The following is a 15676-nucleotide window of genomic DNA, read 5'->3' as shown; positions in this document are numbered from 1 at the left end:
TTGTTCATTGCATTATTCTGTATTTTGTACTATTTCTTTAGGACAGTTTCACAAATATGGAACTAATAAATCAAATCAAAAGAATCCTTTGTGACTAAATATAAATTGTAGAATTGCCTCTCAAACTGGATGAACTAATTTAAATTGCTTTCTATAATACATAAAGCAAATGTAAATTGCTTCCTATAATATGTAAATATCCAGTTTTACCATTGATTGTCAGCATGGTTCCTCCACAGATAGGGCAACTTCCTGATCTTTGACATATTTGAGAACTGCTTTTAATAATCTCATTTGGATTAAATCCTTCAAAGTTCTCTGCAGAGTAAAAGAATATTTTATTGAGCAATAAGAAACTTCCTCTTCCATAACAACTCTAATTGTAAAAAATGTATGGTCTTTGTTTATTCATGGTACAGTGGTGTTGATGTTAGTTAAGTGTAGAGAGAATAAAGTGAGTTTTGATGATTTTTAAAAATCATTTTATCATGAATAACAGATCTTAGAAGAAAATATATGAAGTGGTTTCACACTTTTCTACTGTAAAAATTCTAAGACTGTTTGAAACAATAAATGATAAAGAAATACATGCTGAGAATGTTTATTAATAAGTCATTAATAATTTCTGCCCTCTCTTCTGTCTATATTTCTTTTTTGGGGAATAAGGTGAGGATTGCATATCATACTGCTAACGCCAACAGTTATTTTTCCAATCCAACACAAAAATCAGATGACATTTATCTTCAACAAGGAAAAGAGTAAGATTTTTTTCCTTTTCTTTGCATTGCAATGTGGTGGTTAAAAACTCTAAGTTTATATGTAAAAATCTTTCAGTTTGTTCTATGCAATGGGACAGGGAGAAAGAAGAGCGAGAGGGCTGGAAACATGGAGTGGAATTGCACAGGAGCTGTGGTGATGGACTGTGGGTGCTTTGGTGGTGGGGGAACTCCCCCCAACCACACTTGAGGGGCGAAATTCTATACTGCTCAAAAATTAACAAGGATATAAGAAAAAGATACTTTATTAGAAATAAATTAATAAAAACATTTTAGAAAAAGAAGTAATATGAGTTTGTTGGCTTAATTTATAATTGGTTATTCTCTATAATTTTATTAAATTTTATTTCTGTGTTTTCAACAATACTAGCATTCATCTAACCAGGGAAATTTAAAATCTAAATTATCCCATTTCACAAATTTTAACTTTGTGTAATTTACTTAATTCTAATGTTAATTTCTTGTTAGGACCTTTCAATCAATCTAGCCATCTAATTTCTTTGCTCCTGCACATGAATTCTTAAACATTACTAGAGAAAAACATAAAACTACATGAATCAGTGCTATAGTTGATATGTTTTTAGACTCAGGGGTGAAGAAATAGACTTCATTTCTGATGAGCTTTTTATTTTCATTCTGCCATATCATCCTTTTGGATATCAAGGAGATTGAGCTCATAGGAAGCCCCATGAAGATCTGAAGGCACTGGGTCAGAGAAGGCTAAGATCAGTGGTATCTGGGTGTAATCAGTCTTAGTTTTCTCACTGAGGTCTTAATAATAGTGACATAGGGAAACATTTCTTTTTTTTTTTTTTTAAATAATAAATTTTATTTTTATATTCCCCCATACAATTGCAAACGCCCCATTCTGACCCCAATCCTTCCCCTCCTGCCCCCCACCCCCCAAAAAGTGTCTCTGGTTCATAGTTTTTTGTTGATTTTGATTTTCACTTTCTTATATTCATTTTCCTGGTCCCTTATTTAAGTTTTCTAGATTCCTGCTATGAGTGAGACCATCCGGTATTTTTCTTTTTCTTTTTGGCTTATTTCGCTGAGCATGATCCCTTCCAGCGCCATCCATGTTGCTGCAAATTGCATGTGTTTATCTTTTTTGAATGCTGAGTAATATTCCATGGTATATATGTACCACATCTTCTTGATCCAGTCATCTATTTTTGGGCATTTGGGTTGTTTCCAAAGCTTAGCTATTGTAAACAGTGCTGCTATAAACATAGGGGTGCAGGTGCTCTTTGGAATTGATGTTTCTGTGTCCTTTGGGTAAATACCTAGGAGTGGAATTGCTGGATCCTATGGAAGCTCTATGTTTAGTAGGTCCAGAAATCTCCACACAGCTCTCCATAGTGGTTGGACCAGTTTGCACTCCCACCAACAGTGCAGAAGAGTTCCTTTTTCTCCACACCCTCAACAACATTTGTTGTTGCTAGTTTTTTTAATATGTGCCATTCTCACTGGTGTGACATGGTATCTCATGGTAGTTTTGATTTGCATTTGACATAGGGAAACATTTCATTCTTTTTCTCCTCTTCTTTCTACTACTATTTTTTAAAAAATATATTTAAACATTTTTTTTTAACCAAGATCCCTGCACCTATCTAACCAAGATCCCTTACCATTCAGGGTAAGTAGAATGCCGAATTAATCCCTACTGCTATTAAGTGTCAGTATACTTTAGGCTTTGTCTTAGTCTTGGAAAATGAGTTCAGTTTACCTCTTGACAGAAGCACAGAGCTGGCATGAAGGCAACTCCTAAAACAGCTGTTGCTTGGTATTTGTGCTCCTGAACCATTATTTGGAATTTACACTCTGCACTTAGATGCTGTGAATTCTGAAATTGAGGTCACCTAGATGATGTGTTACCCAGTGGTCTGGTCCCTGGGCCTCCCCAGAGATAACTCATAATGCCAGTTCATTCTGCTCAGACAACACAGCCTATTGCTAAATGCATGTCCCTTTGATCACCCCATTCTCTTTGACTCCTACCTCTATTACTAATTTAAATAATCTTTCCTTTTTTAGAACTCTTTCAGTCTGTTAGTCATAAGAACATAAAGAATAATAATAATATATATGTATTTTATAGGAATTTGTGAAGATTAAATAAAATGTCTGCAAAGTGCTCAGTTTAGTGTCTAGCAAATAGAATATGCCTATAATAAATATCTTCCAACTGACAGATAAGACTACAGAATTTAATGGTTCTTTTTTGAGTCTTGTACCTTGAATAGTATTGCCTAACTCAAATGGCACAGTAAGCCCAGAGCCTAATGGCTTGATGTAACCCTTCAATATCATTTCTATGAGCGGGGTGACCCAGACCTGGACAGATGGCACATGATAAATTCAGCATCATTCATGAACTGTGGATACTTATTCTCCATATATAAGTGTATTTGTTGAATGATGTGAGGCAACTTAGAGCAACTCCCAGCTGGCCTCTCCAGAGAGAGGAGCAATGGCGGTATTGATAGAGATTAGGAGGGAAGCAGCAGCTTTGTACTCGCAGTACCGGCTGTTCAGCAGGGCTTATCCTGGGTAGGCATTTGGATGGTGGGCAGGGGATGTCAAGAGTCAAAAATTCTAAATATAAGTATGAATCCCATCTAGCTTGCTGAAGGTCCATAGTTAATCTGTCAGTAAAACTTTCTCCAGGCATTTTTTGTTCTTCAAGTCACAGGTATTCAGGGAATTCAAGAATAGTAACTTTGACACCTAACCACTCCGATAGAATATATATCATGTGTCATACAAAGAATCAGCTTGTCATTTTCAAATGCACATTAAGGTATTTAACCTCAATATGTTTGTGTTTGATGCCAGGGTGTTTGTATTATAATCTACAATGTAATTTTGTTTTAAATTCCTTGAGGATAAGGGATAGCATCATTTTCTTTTTTTTAAGATTTATTTATTTATGCATACAAGAGCTGGGGTGCAGGGCAGAGGTAGGGGGAAAGTGAGAAGATTCACCAGTGACAGAGTGGAGAGCAGAACAGACAGATCTACTGAAATACACTGCTGAGGGGAGTTGTGGGCGAGACAGGAGAGGTCTGCTGCATCATGTGTGTCAACCCCCTGGCCGGGGATCGAACTCCGTGCTCCAATGGCTACAGATAGCTTCATAGTGCTGCTACTTAACCCCTTGCGCCACGAGGAGGCCCCAGGAATAGCATCTTTTTCAATAAATGTTTGTTGATAAAGCTGAATGAGTTGGCATGAAGGGAAGCAGCTCACTGCTAATGCAGGTATTTTACCAAATTCATTTCAACAAAACACTGTAAAACTTTTAATATTGTAGTGTTTAAAATCAGGGATATTACAATATAAATCATTTCACAGGCTGGTGTTTGATATAGTGTTGAAATTTATTCATTGAGAAAATGTTTCTGACCTCTGGAGAAAAAAAGTAGTATTCATTATTCTATTTTCCAGATATTACATTGAAATCTTGCTGCAAGAATATAGACTAAGTGCTTTTGTGGATGTTGGGTTGTACCAGTATCGGAATGTCTACACTGAGGAACAAACAGAAGATGCAGTAAATGAAGAACAAGTTATCAAATCCCAGTCGACAATTATTCAGGAAGTACAGGTTCGCTATGATCATAGATCCACTTTATAGAAAGTACATGTTCAAAGGCAGGAGCTTTATTTGCTTATTGATTTTTCTAGGTAAGTTACTGTTTGGGGATAAAGAAGTTATGGGAAATTATTGAATTGTGACTTGGAATATCTGTATAATAGGTTATTTGATAAAACAAATTTTAAAATGTAGTAAAATTGCGTAATGAAGAGGCATTGAGTAGCTAACTTATGATGATTTTAAAATGTGTTTTTCCACATAGTAAAGATTTCTTAAATTGGAAAATAGGTTATAACATTGGAAAACTGGGAAACAACTAATGCAGCTAACGAAGTTCAGAAGATCACAGTAACCAGCCCATGTGTGGAAGCTCTTTCTTGTTCTCTTTACCGGTACAGGTTAATCTATAACATGGAAAAGACTGGTAAGCTGTAAATAATAAGGGAAATGTTATTGCTTTTTATTAAATTATAAATATGCATTTGCTGTAGTCAAATTCTACCATCCAGAAGATATCGTTTTAATGGTATTCTAAAGAAATTTGTAAAAACACGCTGTGAAGAAAAATCTTCAGATTGGAATAGAAAATGGCATCAATAAAAACAACATTCTAGAATATACTATCATTATCTTCTATAAAGATGATGATAAATGTGTATTTTAGTGCACATAGGATTTTATAAAACTCTGTCACCCATAGGTATAAGTTATTTAATAGGAATTAATCATTACAGAGAAGTAAACTTTTTTTAATATCTCAAATTAAATGGTAAACCTATGAGACTAATTTATCTGTTAATAAAGACATTGTATTACTGCATTTTTATAATCTGAAATGATCATTTTGCTCATTTTTTTGTTCATTGTTTCAATAAGTAAATATGGTTGAGTGTTAACTTGTTTGTAAACACAGTGCTTATTACTATGGAATGTTCAAACAATAAAATATGAACCCTTTCTGCAAGTGATTGCAAATTAAGTAGTTAATATTATTTAACTTGACTCAATTTCAAAACACAATTTCGCTATGTAATAATTTACATGGTTCAAACTATAGATACTGTAAAAAATAAATATGAGACATCAGTGCAGACTGTGGTAATGCAGAAAAATTTTAGCTCCTCTTCATTTTTTAAATTAAAATCCCTAATCATTTGACTTTAATTTTTTTACATCCAAAAGTCTTGCTGCCTGCTGATGCTTCTGACTTCATGCTGCAATCAGCCTTAAATGACCTCTGGTCTATAAAACCGGATACAGTTCAAGTAATAAGATCACAAACCCCCCAAAGCTATGTTTACATGGTAACCTTTATATCTACTAGAGGTAAGCATGCAATTCATTTGCCCTTCTGTACTGTTTTTCTAGGAAACAAATTTTATCCTATGCAATTTCACTGAAAAAGATAAAAGTGTCATAAAATGACAGAGGAAAAGAATTAGATTCATATCTTGATCAGTTTTTGAAGAATTAGAAATTAAATGGTTAATTTTTATTATTTAAATTTTAGTATTGTTTCAAGGAATATATAACTCCATTGCATAAGAAATATACTACATATACCACAAATGCGCTTGATGGCTTATTTATATTTAGTGAAAATTTGTGAACATATTCTGGAAATGAAATTCAAGGAAATTAATATTGCTCAGGATACGCTAGTCTGGTCAGCTCTTGCCTCATGAAAGACATTTGTGGTCAAGTTCATATGGGAAATATTATATATCATAGCTTCTCCTTGAAGATTGATATTAGAGTATACAGAGATCATTAGAATATAAAATTCCTGAGGGGTCCTACAATGAGAAAAAAGCAAAAAAAATTCATCTGTGTTTAATACATTATCCCAACCCTTCTACCATTTTTTTCTGAGTAATAGGTATTTACTATCTACTAATGTTTTATATTTTCAAGTTTTAAAGCCAGATATAACATCCAATTTAGGTATTTGTGATATCAAGCTCCAGAAATTGTACTTTTCTTTGAGCAATTATTATTTTTCCCCTCATATGAGTAAGATATTTCATTATTTGTTTCTCATTTTATGTAGTTGCTAATTTGATTGCTGAGTGGTGGGTCAAGAATTGTCATTAAAATGAATTTAAGTTCTAAAAATTTCCCATAAGTTAGATTGTTAAAATGTTATATAAATGAAGATAGGACTAGACTTGTTCTCCCAGAAATATGTTTATGGATCAGAGAAGAATCTTAAACCTTCGACAGAGACCTTAAGAAACATGGTATCAAAATCATAACTGGACAAATTCTAGAACTTTACCAAATAGCAAAGCTCACGGAGATGCCACTGGTAAAGCATCCTTCAAAGAAGAGAAACGTCTGAAGACAAGTCTTTATTTCTCTCAAAGTGAGGTTGTATGAACAGACTTGGGGCTGTGTCCTGGAGTTCAACTTTGTTATTTATTCACATCTAAAGAAGACATCAATATCTTAGCCCTTTATACTAAGATACTTGTAGTGGCCTAAAACAAAAAGAATTTTTAGAATATAAACATTGATCTTTAATTAGTGGTCTCTGTTTCTCTTTTGGTCTATTTTATAAAACTTTAGAGTCAAAGAAACAAAACCTTTAAGGAATAACACTTTATGAGCATTTTGCTGTTTTCCCTGTGGATAATCGGTTTAAATTCAGAGATCTGTATTTTTCCCACTTATCCTTCCTTCATGATAAATAGAACTGAAAATAAAAAATGCTGTTAATTTCAGTGTCTATTATGAATATTTTTATATTTTATTAAGTTCGATTTTTGTTGTTACTTCATCTCAGGAGACTTTGAACTGCTCGGTTATGAAGTATTTGAAGGGAGCAATGTCACTCTGGATATTACAGAACAAACCAAAGGAAAACCCAGTTTGGACACATTCACACTGAACTGGGATGGGGTCACCTCTAAGCCTCTCACCCCATGGTCATCAGAAGCTGAAGTATGCTCTATGTTGATTTTTTAAATTTTTTAAAAACATTTATTTATTTAAACATACAAGATCTGGGGTACAGGCCAGAGGTGTGGGGGCAGGGAGTGAGACAATTCACCAGAGACAGTGTGGGGAACAGAACAGGCAGATTGACAAAAGTACTCTGCTAAGGGGAGCCGCAGGCGAGTCAGGAGAGGTCTGCTGCGCCAGGTGGGCTGCTCTCTGGCCGTCTGGGGGATCGAACTCATGTTGCAGAGGCTGAGGATAGCTTCATAGGTTGTGTCTTAACCCATTGTGCCACCAGGGAGGCCCTATGTTGATTTTTTAAGTGGAAAATCATGTATGCATCCCTATCTATAAAAAAAAAATTAATTGGAGGTGATTAAAAGGGGTCAATTGTATGGTGAAGGATTGGACTTTTTGTGATGAACTTAATGTTGTATATATGCATGTTAATGATGAAACTTCAGAAACTTAAATAATGTTATAATGTAACATTAATTTTAAAAAAATTAAAAAAGAACACTTCAAGGTGTAGTCATACAATCTGGTTGGAAAGGCAAGTTGAAGCTGATCCATAGTGAGCAGAGAAGGGAGGAAATATCACAAAGATGGAGGGAAAGAATAGGGGAGTTATTAAATTGGTATCAGTGGGATCCAGTATATCTTCCCATGGGGGCAACTGTTCAAAAAGAAAGAATGTCTGCTTGTGAGCTACTGAATTTTGACAATGACCTGTACAATAAGTTTAAGTTAATAGTTGTTTGATAATTAAAAATCATATATTATCTTGAGTCCTTCATTCTAAACACCAATTGTATTTGTGCTTTGCCAAAGTAGATGTGGAAATTATAGGAGACTTTGTGAATGTTTACCAATTCCTATATAATGACAATTATTTATTACTTTTAGTGAATTATCAATACAGGCTTTTAGTACCTGTATATCTTCTTTTGAAAAAAATGACATGTATTCGTGTGTATGGTTTTTTGGTGGCTAATTTTGAGTTAATTTGGAAAGCTACACATTGAGAATGTGTTTGAGCATTGATTTATTTAAGAAAGCTAGTATTAGCCAGTTGTATATAATTATTGTCATTCTAAAATAAAGCTTTTGAAAAAGTCAATGGACACCAAAGTCATTTGGGGTTTGGTCTCATCATGATGGCTAACTTGTGAATTAACTTACTAAAATGTTCTGTTAGAATTAATCAGTAGAATTAGTACTATAATAACTAGTATTCGAATTTCATGAAAGAAGACACTATTAAAGTTCATTTTGTTGCTTTAGTTTCAGGCAGCAGTGGAAGAAATGATCACTGCCAAATGTCCACCACAAATTGCAAATTTTGAAGAAGGATTTATTGTGAAATACTTCAGAGATTATGAAACTGATTTTGACTGGGTATGGCATGGAATGTTTAATGGACTGAGAAACTGACCAAATCAGAATTCATATAAATGTCTGAAATTTCTTCATTTCTTTTTTTGAACTAGCATTAATTCCTTTATCATTCAAAATCAAATTGCAAAAATTATTTTGTTATACATTTACTGGTAATATCTGTTGTAGTATTTCCATTCATTATAATGTGATTCATTTGTGAAAGCAGTATTCCTTTTACACCTGAATTTTCCTGATCAATACAAAGTAGATAAGGTAGGCAAATGTAACAGCATTTATTTGTTTGTTTTCTTCATTTGAATGTTGAATATCTCTTTTTCCTGCTCATTGGCTTAAAAGAATACAATTAGTATTTGGCGTTATGTAATAAATTGCTTTCCTTACTTGTTGAGATTACCTGCTGGTTAGTTAGTACAATGCCTAGTTAGTATTTCCTTTTTGGTAAGACATAGAGATCTTTCTTTGATGTACAGTAAATTTAAAAATACGCTTATAGTCTTAATTTTTATTTTGAAGATGTAAGGAAGCAACTGAAGGTCATAGAATAAGAGAAGTATGGCCTAGTTATTCAAATCAGAACAATACCCTAGAAATAAAAGGAATTCTTAAAAACATATGCCACATGATGCTTTATATGAGCAATTTTATTAGTGAAAAAAAGGGAAAATCTTTCCAGATAATGGGCTACCTTTTCAATCTAACTTAATAAACATGTCTTTGGATCCTGGGATCTGCACTATTACTTGCAGCCATGGGAACTGACAGCTAATTCACATTATACTTCTCTCCTGCTTAATCTCTCATCATCATCACACCATGCATTCCTACTTTACCTTACCTTGGCTATTTGCATTTCTCAGCACCACCCTCTCACTCCCTGCTTCTCCACACATAATTTACCCACTCTGAATCCCCTTGGTTCCCTTTTCCTTTTAAATAAGTCTTGTTCGTGTTTAAAGATTACTGCTTTGTCACTTCCTCTGAGTTACCTTTCTTGATGCTTTTAGGTGAGTTACATGCCTCCCTTCAGTCTTGATTTTATAATCCATAGTTCCTTTGTCCCAAAGTACATGGGTTGCCATGTATGGGGACAGTATTATTCACCACTTGAACCCTGAAGATTAAACAAAAATAAAGCCCTGACACACAGCGAAAAATGAGTTTGTGGATGGAATGAATAAACAGCCTTAAGGAATTCATAATATAAAGATAAAGATAGAATTTGGGAAATAGTCAAATATAGGAATTATGTATTATAGAAGCAAATGAGTGATATAGGATGAGAGCCTCAGAATTTCAAAGATGAGAGTGTACGTTTCAAGTTAAAGTAGTTTGGGAAGCGATAAGATCTAAACTAGTACTTAAACAACTTGGGTGGATATTGGGGAATCAAGAGGACAATAAATCACGTTTTCATTTGAAATATTACTGTTTCTGTAGGACCATATTAATAGAGGGCAGAAGACAGCTGAGACTGATGCTTATTGTGGTCGTTATTCCCTGAAAAACCCAGCTGTTCTTTTTGACTCAGCAGATGTTAAACCAAACAGACTACCATATGGAGACATTTCATTATTTCCTTATAATCAGGTAAGCTCCATAAAATGATATGCTAATTAAATCTGCAAAATACATTGGTAATAAAATTTCATGAAATTTTCAGACAAGGCAAAGTACTTGTCGTGTGAAATCATGTCACATTGGACAGGCACTGCAGTTCGCATGCTGGGTTGTGTGTGATGTGTCCTCTTCTGTTGGGTCTCAAAATTTTTTTAAAAAAATTGTAGCACCCTACATGTATATACTGCTTTATCTCATAGTTTTGGAGGAAAAGTATTTGCAAACAAATTTAAATACCAAAACAATTAAAATGTATAATCTGCAATTAAAATGTGTAATTAACAATTAAAATGTATAATCTCCTCAATATTCCTTTACATTTAATAAGAATAAACAAAAATGGGTAGCCATCACAGAGTGACCTTGGGAATCCAGTCTGGGAAAAGTGAGAGAAAATAGTGAGCAGTGGAGATGATACAGTTTTGGTACAGCTAAAATTAGCCCTCATAAATTTAAGCTTTCTCTTATTTTAAAATTTTCAAGTTGTAGCACATGTTCAAAGTCCAAAGTTCTGACTATACTTGGCATTCTTAGGAATTGTACAAAATTAAAATTGGTTATTTAATTACTGTTTTATAGTGACATTCATCTGTATTTTTCTATACTCAGCTACATTCACATCCCAGTTAATCTACCTGAATATTTATCTCTCTTCTCTATATGCAATGAGCTGACGAGTTCAGTTAGAGCTGGCCTTAGTTCTTACATAATTCCTTGAGTATAGGGAGTGAATTATTTCTATTTCTTTAAGGACATTAAGAAAACAAATTATTTTTTCTACATTTAAGAAAACAATAATTATTAATTATAAGGTCATTTCAACTCTATTTACTCTTTTACAAAATCTTCCCCAATATTTCTGCACCTAATTTTCTGAAACTACTCATTTTTTCTCTGTTTGGATATATTTTGTACAGAAAATGCTCTATTGATACCTACTAAATTGTATTGAGTCAACTTCCAACTTAAATTGCTACAAAACCATTTAGTTATAATATACTTTTACTGATTTTTAAAAACTATTTTCTTTGTAGTTATGTTTAGCATACAAAGGAACCCTGGAAAATCATATTGGATTGAAGTTCCAATACCAAGATAAAAACAAGATTACTAGAAACATAGATGAACAGTTTACATTTAATTTTGCTGATGGAAACAAGTAAGTTATGCAATGAATTTGAAAACTAAAGTTATTTCTTTTTTGTTTTGTTCCTTTGTTTTTGAGAAATCTTGTACACCCTGAATCTAAATGTAGTTTTCCTGCCCTTGACATAAACTTCCTAACATAATTGGTTATGCTAAAAATAAATCTATGGTTTATGAAATTAAAAGTTAGTGTAGCATGTCATCACTCATGACCATTTAGAAGGCAAAACTAGTAAACCCTAGAATTTAAATTATGCATCATTTTATCTAATAATGTTTCCAGCTGCTGAAGGAAGGTAGAAAGATATTGTCAGTAGACTTTGATCACTAAAAAAATTAAGCGCTTGCTCTGTATAATTGGAAAAAACAAAATATTTCAATGAATATACCAAAATTAAGGTTGAAAAGACATTTTAAAATATTGATTTGCTAAAAGACACATGGAAATGCAAATAGAGAAACATAGGGAGAGGAACTAAATAGCCCAGAGAAAGCTATTTAATGACCATTAATTGTCATACCCTCAAGCACAGTTTAGTCCTGCATAATTATGTTTTGGTTATTATTATTATATCTTCTGAAATGTAAGTCAATCCTGACTTTGCATTTCCATGTACAACAGCTAAAAATTTCACTTACAATAGAAGTAATACTGGACAAACACACACATTCCCTTTTTAATTTTAAAAAGTATGTCCCATAATTTTAAAGTCATGCTTATTGAAGAGTAATTTACATAAAATCATAATTCACTCTTTTAAAGCTTTTGTTTAGTGAGATTGACAGACATGCAGTCATGTAATGATCACTGGAATCAAGATATAGAACAGTTCCTCTCCACAATTTTGGAAAGATTTTCTTTCATAAAAAGCTAATGTTAAAAATAACCATGGGTTGACTTCTGTCTTCAAACTATTTCTGATATATTTCTTTTGTGCCTTTTTCTATCATAGCTACATAAGAATCTTCTCTACTATGCACAGATATGACATTTTGTGGCATACTTTTATATATCTCATTCAAGTTGTCATCACTGTGTCATTATGGAGAACATTATCTATTTGTATCATAGGGACTGGACTATGATCACTCAGAACTGTGATGTAGGGAGCAGGTGTGAGGCAGAATGAATGACTCTAATACTCAGACAGAAGGGTAGAGGAAAGGACCCTGAGTTAGAAATGGAACCAAATGCTAACTACAAGAAAAAAAAAGGCAAGAAATAAAATAAGCACACTATGAAAGATTTGAATAAGCAGATGAGAAGAAAGAAGAGTCTTGATGGAGGAATCTAGTTCTGGATAAAGATTCTGGGTGAAAAAGTTGCTTCCAAAAGCTCTGCAACATCAAGCTTCCTGTTTTCTACTTTGTCTCAATACTGTTTTCAGAAATGCAGGAACCCATGTTCATTCCATACTTTTATATAGACGTATACCCCAAAATTCATGGAAAGTATTGGAAATGGAGCCTTGTTTAGTGAAGACTTCTGAAAAATTTGTGGAGGTGGCCAAACCACCAGGAGTGCTCCAGCAGAACGGGTTCCAGCAGAGTTGGGTGCCTGGTTTCTATCAGAAGGAATTAAGATGTGCTCATTGGGGCACTGAGTTACAAGAGTAGTTACAAGCAACAGGACCAGACCTGGACAGTGTGTGGGAGCATATCAGAGCCAGTTGGAGCCATCAGATCTGGAAGGGCACCCTTAGATAATTCCCCATGTGGTCTAATCCAGGTTTTTAATCTGAAACTACTTTTGTGGGGTTTTTTTAATGGCATTTTTGAGGACACTTTGGTTTACAGAAATGCATTTAATTTAGGGAATATAAGCTCACACCTCTTCAAATGTAAATTATGCCACACCTGCCACCAAAGCACCAATAGTTCTCCACTGTAGTCTGTCAGGTCCCCTTCCCTCTGCTCCCAGCTTCCCACCTCCCCCTTCTGGTATCCTCAACTCTGACCTCAGATTTCAAAGTAACCTGAAACTTTTAAAGAAGTCTTACCAGTGCTTTTAGCTTTCCTTCCTACAGAATTGGGATGACCTTTTGTTAAAGGAAAGTAAGTTAAGAGTCTTCAGTTTTTAAAATAAAATATCCTATTTGATAGCTATTTCTTTGCCTTCATATTTTAAGTTTATGAGCCTAATGCCCTTCAGCTCCTTTAATCAATAGATAAAGTGGAGGAAACATTTTTTTATTTTGAAGATTTATTTATTTATTTATATAAGCACTGGGTACAGTCAGAAGCCGGGAGGGTGAGAGAATTCACCAGAGCCAGAGGGGAGAGCAGAGCAGGCAGAGTGACAAAGTACACTGCTGAGGGGAGCAGCAGGTGGCAGGAGAGGTCTGCGCGCCATGTGGGACCCTCACCCAGTGCCCAGGGATAGAACTGGCACTGCAGAGGCTGCGGGCAGCTTCGCAACCCAGTGCTCAACTGCTGCGCCACCAGAGAGGCCCTAAAGTGGAGGAAACTTTGAGTTTAAATTTTTAATTTTAAAAACAGCAAGTTCATATTTAATGTCATAGATAGGTTCTTGGAAACTGAAACTTAAGCAAATTACGTGTAAGACAAGAAGGTCTAACATTTTGTTCAACATTGGCCTGGATTCTTTTTTCTGATCAGCGTTACAAGAAATTGACATTATTCACATACCTGGTTTGCAGATGTCAGAATCTCTTTAACCCTGAGGGAGGAAGCCATAGTTAAAGTGTAGATATGCAGCAGATGTTTGTCAAAGAGAAAATCGTCAATAAGACCATTAAGCCTTCCAAAGAATTCTTTAGAAGACACACACACATTCTTTTTTTTTTTTTATAAGATTTATTTATTTATGCATACAAGAACTGGGGTACAGGCCAGAAGTGCAGAGGGTGAGAGGATTCACCAGAGACAGAGTGGGGAGCAGAACAGGCAGGCAGACTGAAATACACCGCTAAGGGGAGCAGTGGGCAAGTCAGGAGAGGTCTGCTGCGCCATGTGGATTGCTCCCTGGCCAGGGATCGAACTTGTGCTGCAGAGCCTGCCGAACAGCTTCATAGGTTGTGTCTTAACCCCTTGCGCTACCAGGGAGGCCCAGAAGACACACACATTCTGTGGCTGATGCTCCTTACATGTTAGAGTAAGCACTAGAAAAGGCACTCAGGTTTATCTGACCCCAGAAATAAGATATGTACAGCATTCCATAGGATGTAAAAAAAGAAAAACTCTTGTTATACAAAGGCAGGAAAGGAAGTTTATCAGATCCTGAAGTTTAGTAAAACTTAAAGTGGACCTCGGAGGTGAAAGCATCAATGTGGACAATGTTTGCACAGAATTATAGAAAGCTGCCCTCGAAGAAAGTTGTAGGACACTCTTGGGTTATGATTTCCCATGAAATGTAAAATTATCAAAACCAGTTTTATTCCCCAACAAATTAAAAATACATTTTCCTGAATTGATGCTTCAGGAATAATCTTTTTTGTGACAACTCAGATGTAGCCCTCAGTGGCGTTTGACTAACGGTCTATGGCTTCTGTGTGTGCACTTTTGACATAGTTTATACATTTGATCCATCTTTGGTTTCTACAGAAAAAGGAGGAGGGAGGGAGAGAGGGGGAAATAGAGGAGAGTATTGGAGAAGGTGTTGATTTCCTCCTCTCCAGGCACAAAAACATACTTTTGAGACTGTTGCACAGTAGATGTGTTAGCATCAGCTTTGTTATTCTTCAGTGCAGTGTGAATATCAAAAGTGGCATTTCCCCCTAAGAAATGTTCTATAACCTTCCAAAAATAGTGATGTTTATAGTTGTAAATCAAGTTTCAAAGTCTGGGAAGTGAAATTGGATTTTCCTTTAGAAAATGAAGTTATCCAGCCATAAAGATACAGTGTGCCATTCACTCAAGTTTTGATATCATTTGTAGTCTCTCTCTCTCTCTCTCTCTCTCTTTTTTTTTTTAATTAAAAAAAACCCTATTTGGGCCTCCCTGGTGGCGCAGTGGTTGAGTGCTGGGTTGCAAAGCTGCCCGCAGCCTCTGTAGCACCAGTTTTATCCCTGGCTGCTGGGGGAGGGTCCCACGTGGCGTGCAGACCTCTCCTGCTGCGCCCACTGCTCCCCTTAGCAGTGTACTTCGTCACTCTGCCTGCTCTGCTCTCCCCTCTAGCTCTGGTGAATTCTCTCACCCTCCCATGCTTCTGACTGTACCCAGTGCTTGTATAAAT

The 15676-nt window shown here is 35.1% G+C and overlaps 1 protein-coding gene across 2 annotated transcripts in view; it reads left to right on the top strand.

The window, feature by feature from the left end:
* Positions 1–15676, top strand: part of PKHD1L1 (PKHD1 like 1) — a 141677-nt gene that overhangs the window by 30072 nt on the left and 95929 nt on the right. For both annotated transcript variants that reach the window (XM_054692025.1, XM_037502668.2), the window contains exons 14-21: positions 667–758; positions 4227–4386; positions 4666–4801; positions 5560–5703; positions 7163–7320; positions 8602–8715; positions 10156–10305; positions 11370–11494. In XM_054692025.1, coding sequence (XP_054548000.1) covers positions 667–758; positions 4227–4386; positions 4666–4801; positions 5560–5703; positions 7163–7320; positions 8602–8715; positions 10156–10305; positions 11370–11494 — 1079 coding nt within the window. The remainder of the gene's footprint in view (positions 1–666; positions 759–4226; positions 4387–4665; positions 4802–5559; positions 5704–7162; positions 7321–8601; positions 8716–10155; positions 10306–11369; positions 11495–15676) is intronic.

The sequence above is a fragment of the Talpa occidentalis genome, unplaced genomic scaffold (assembly GCF_014898055.3).
Source record: "Talpa occidentalis isolate TD23 unplaced genomic scaffold, MPIMG_talOcc4v2.1, whole genome shotgun sequence".
NCBI lineage: Eukaryota > Metazoa > Chordata > Mammalia > Eulipotyphla > Talpidae > Talpa > Talpa occidentalis.
Note: the sequence above shows the minus strand (reverse complement) of the source record. Positions and strands in the feature narration are given on the sequence as shown.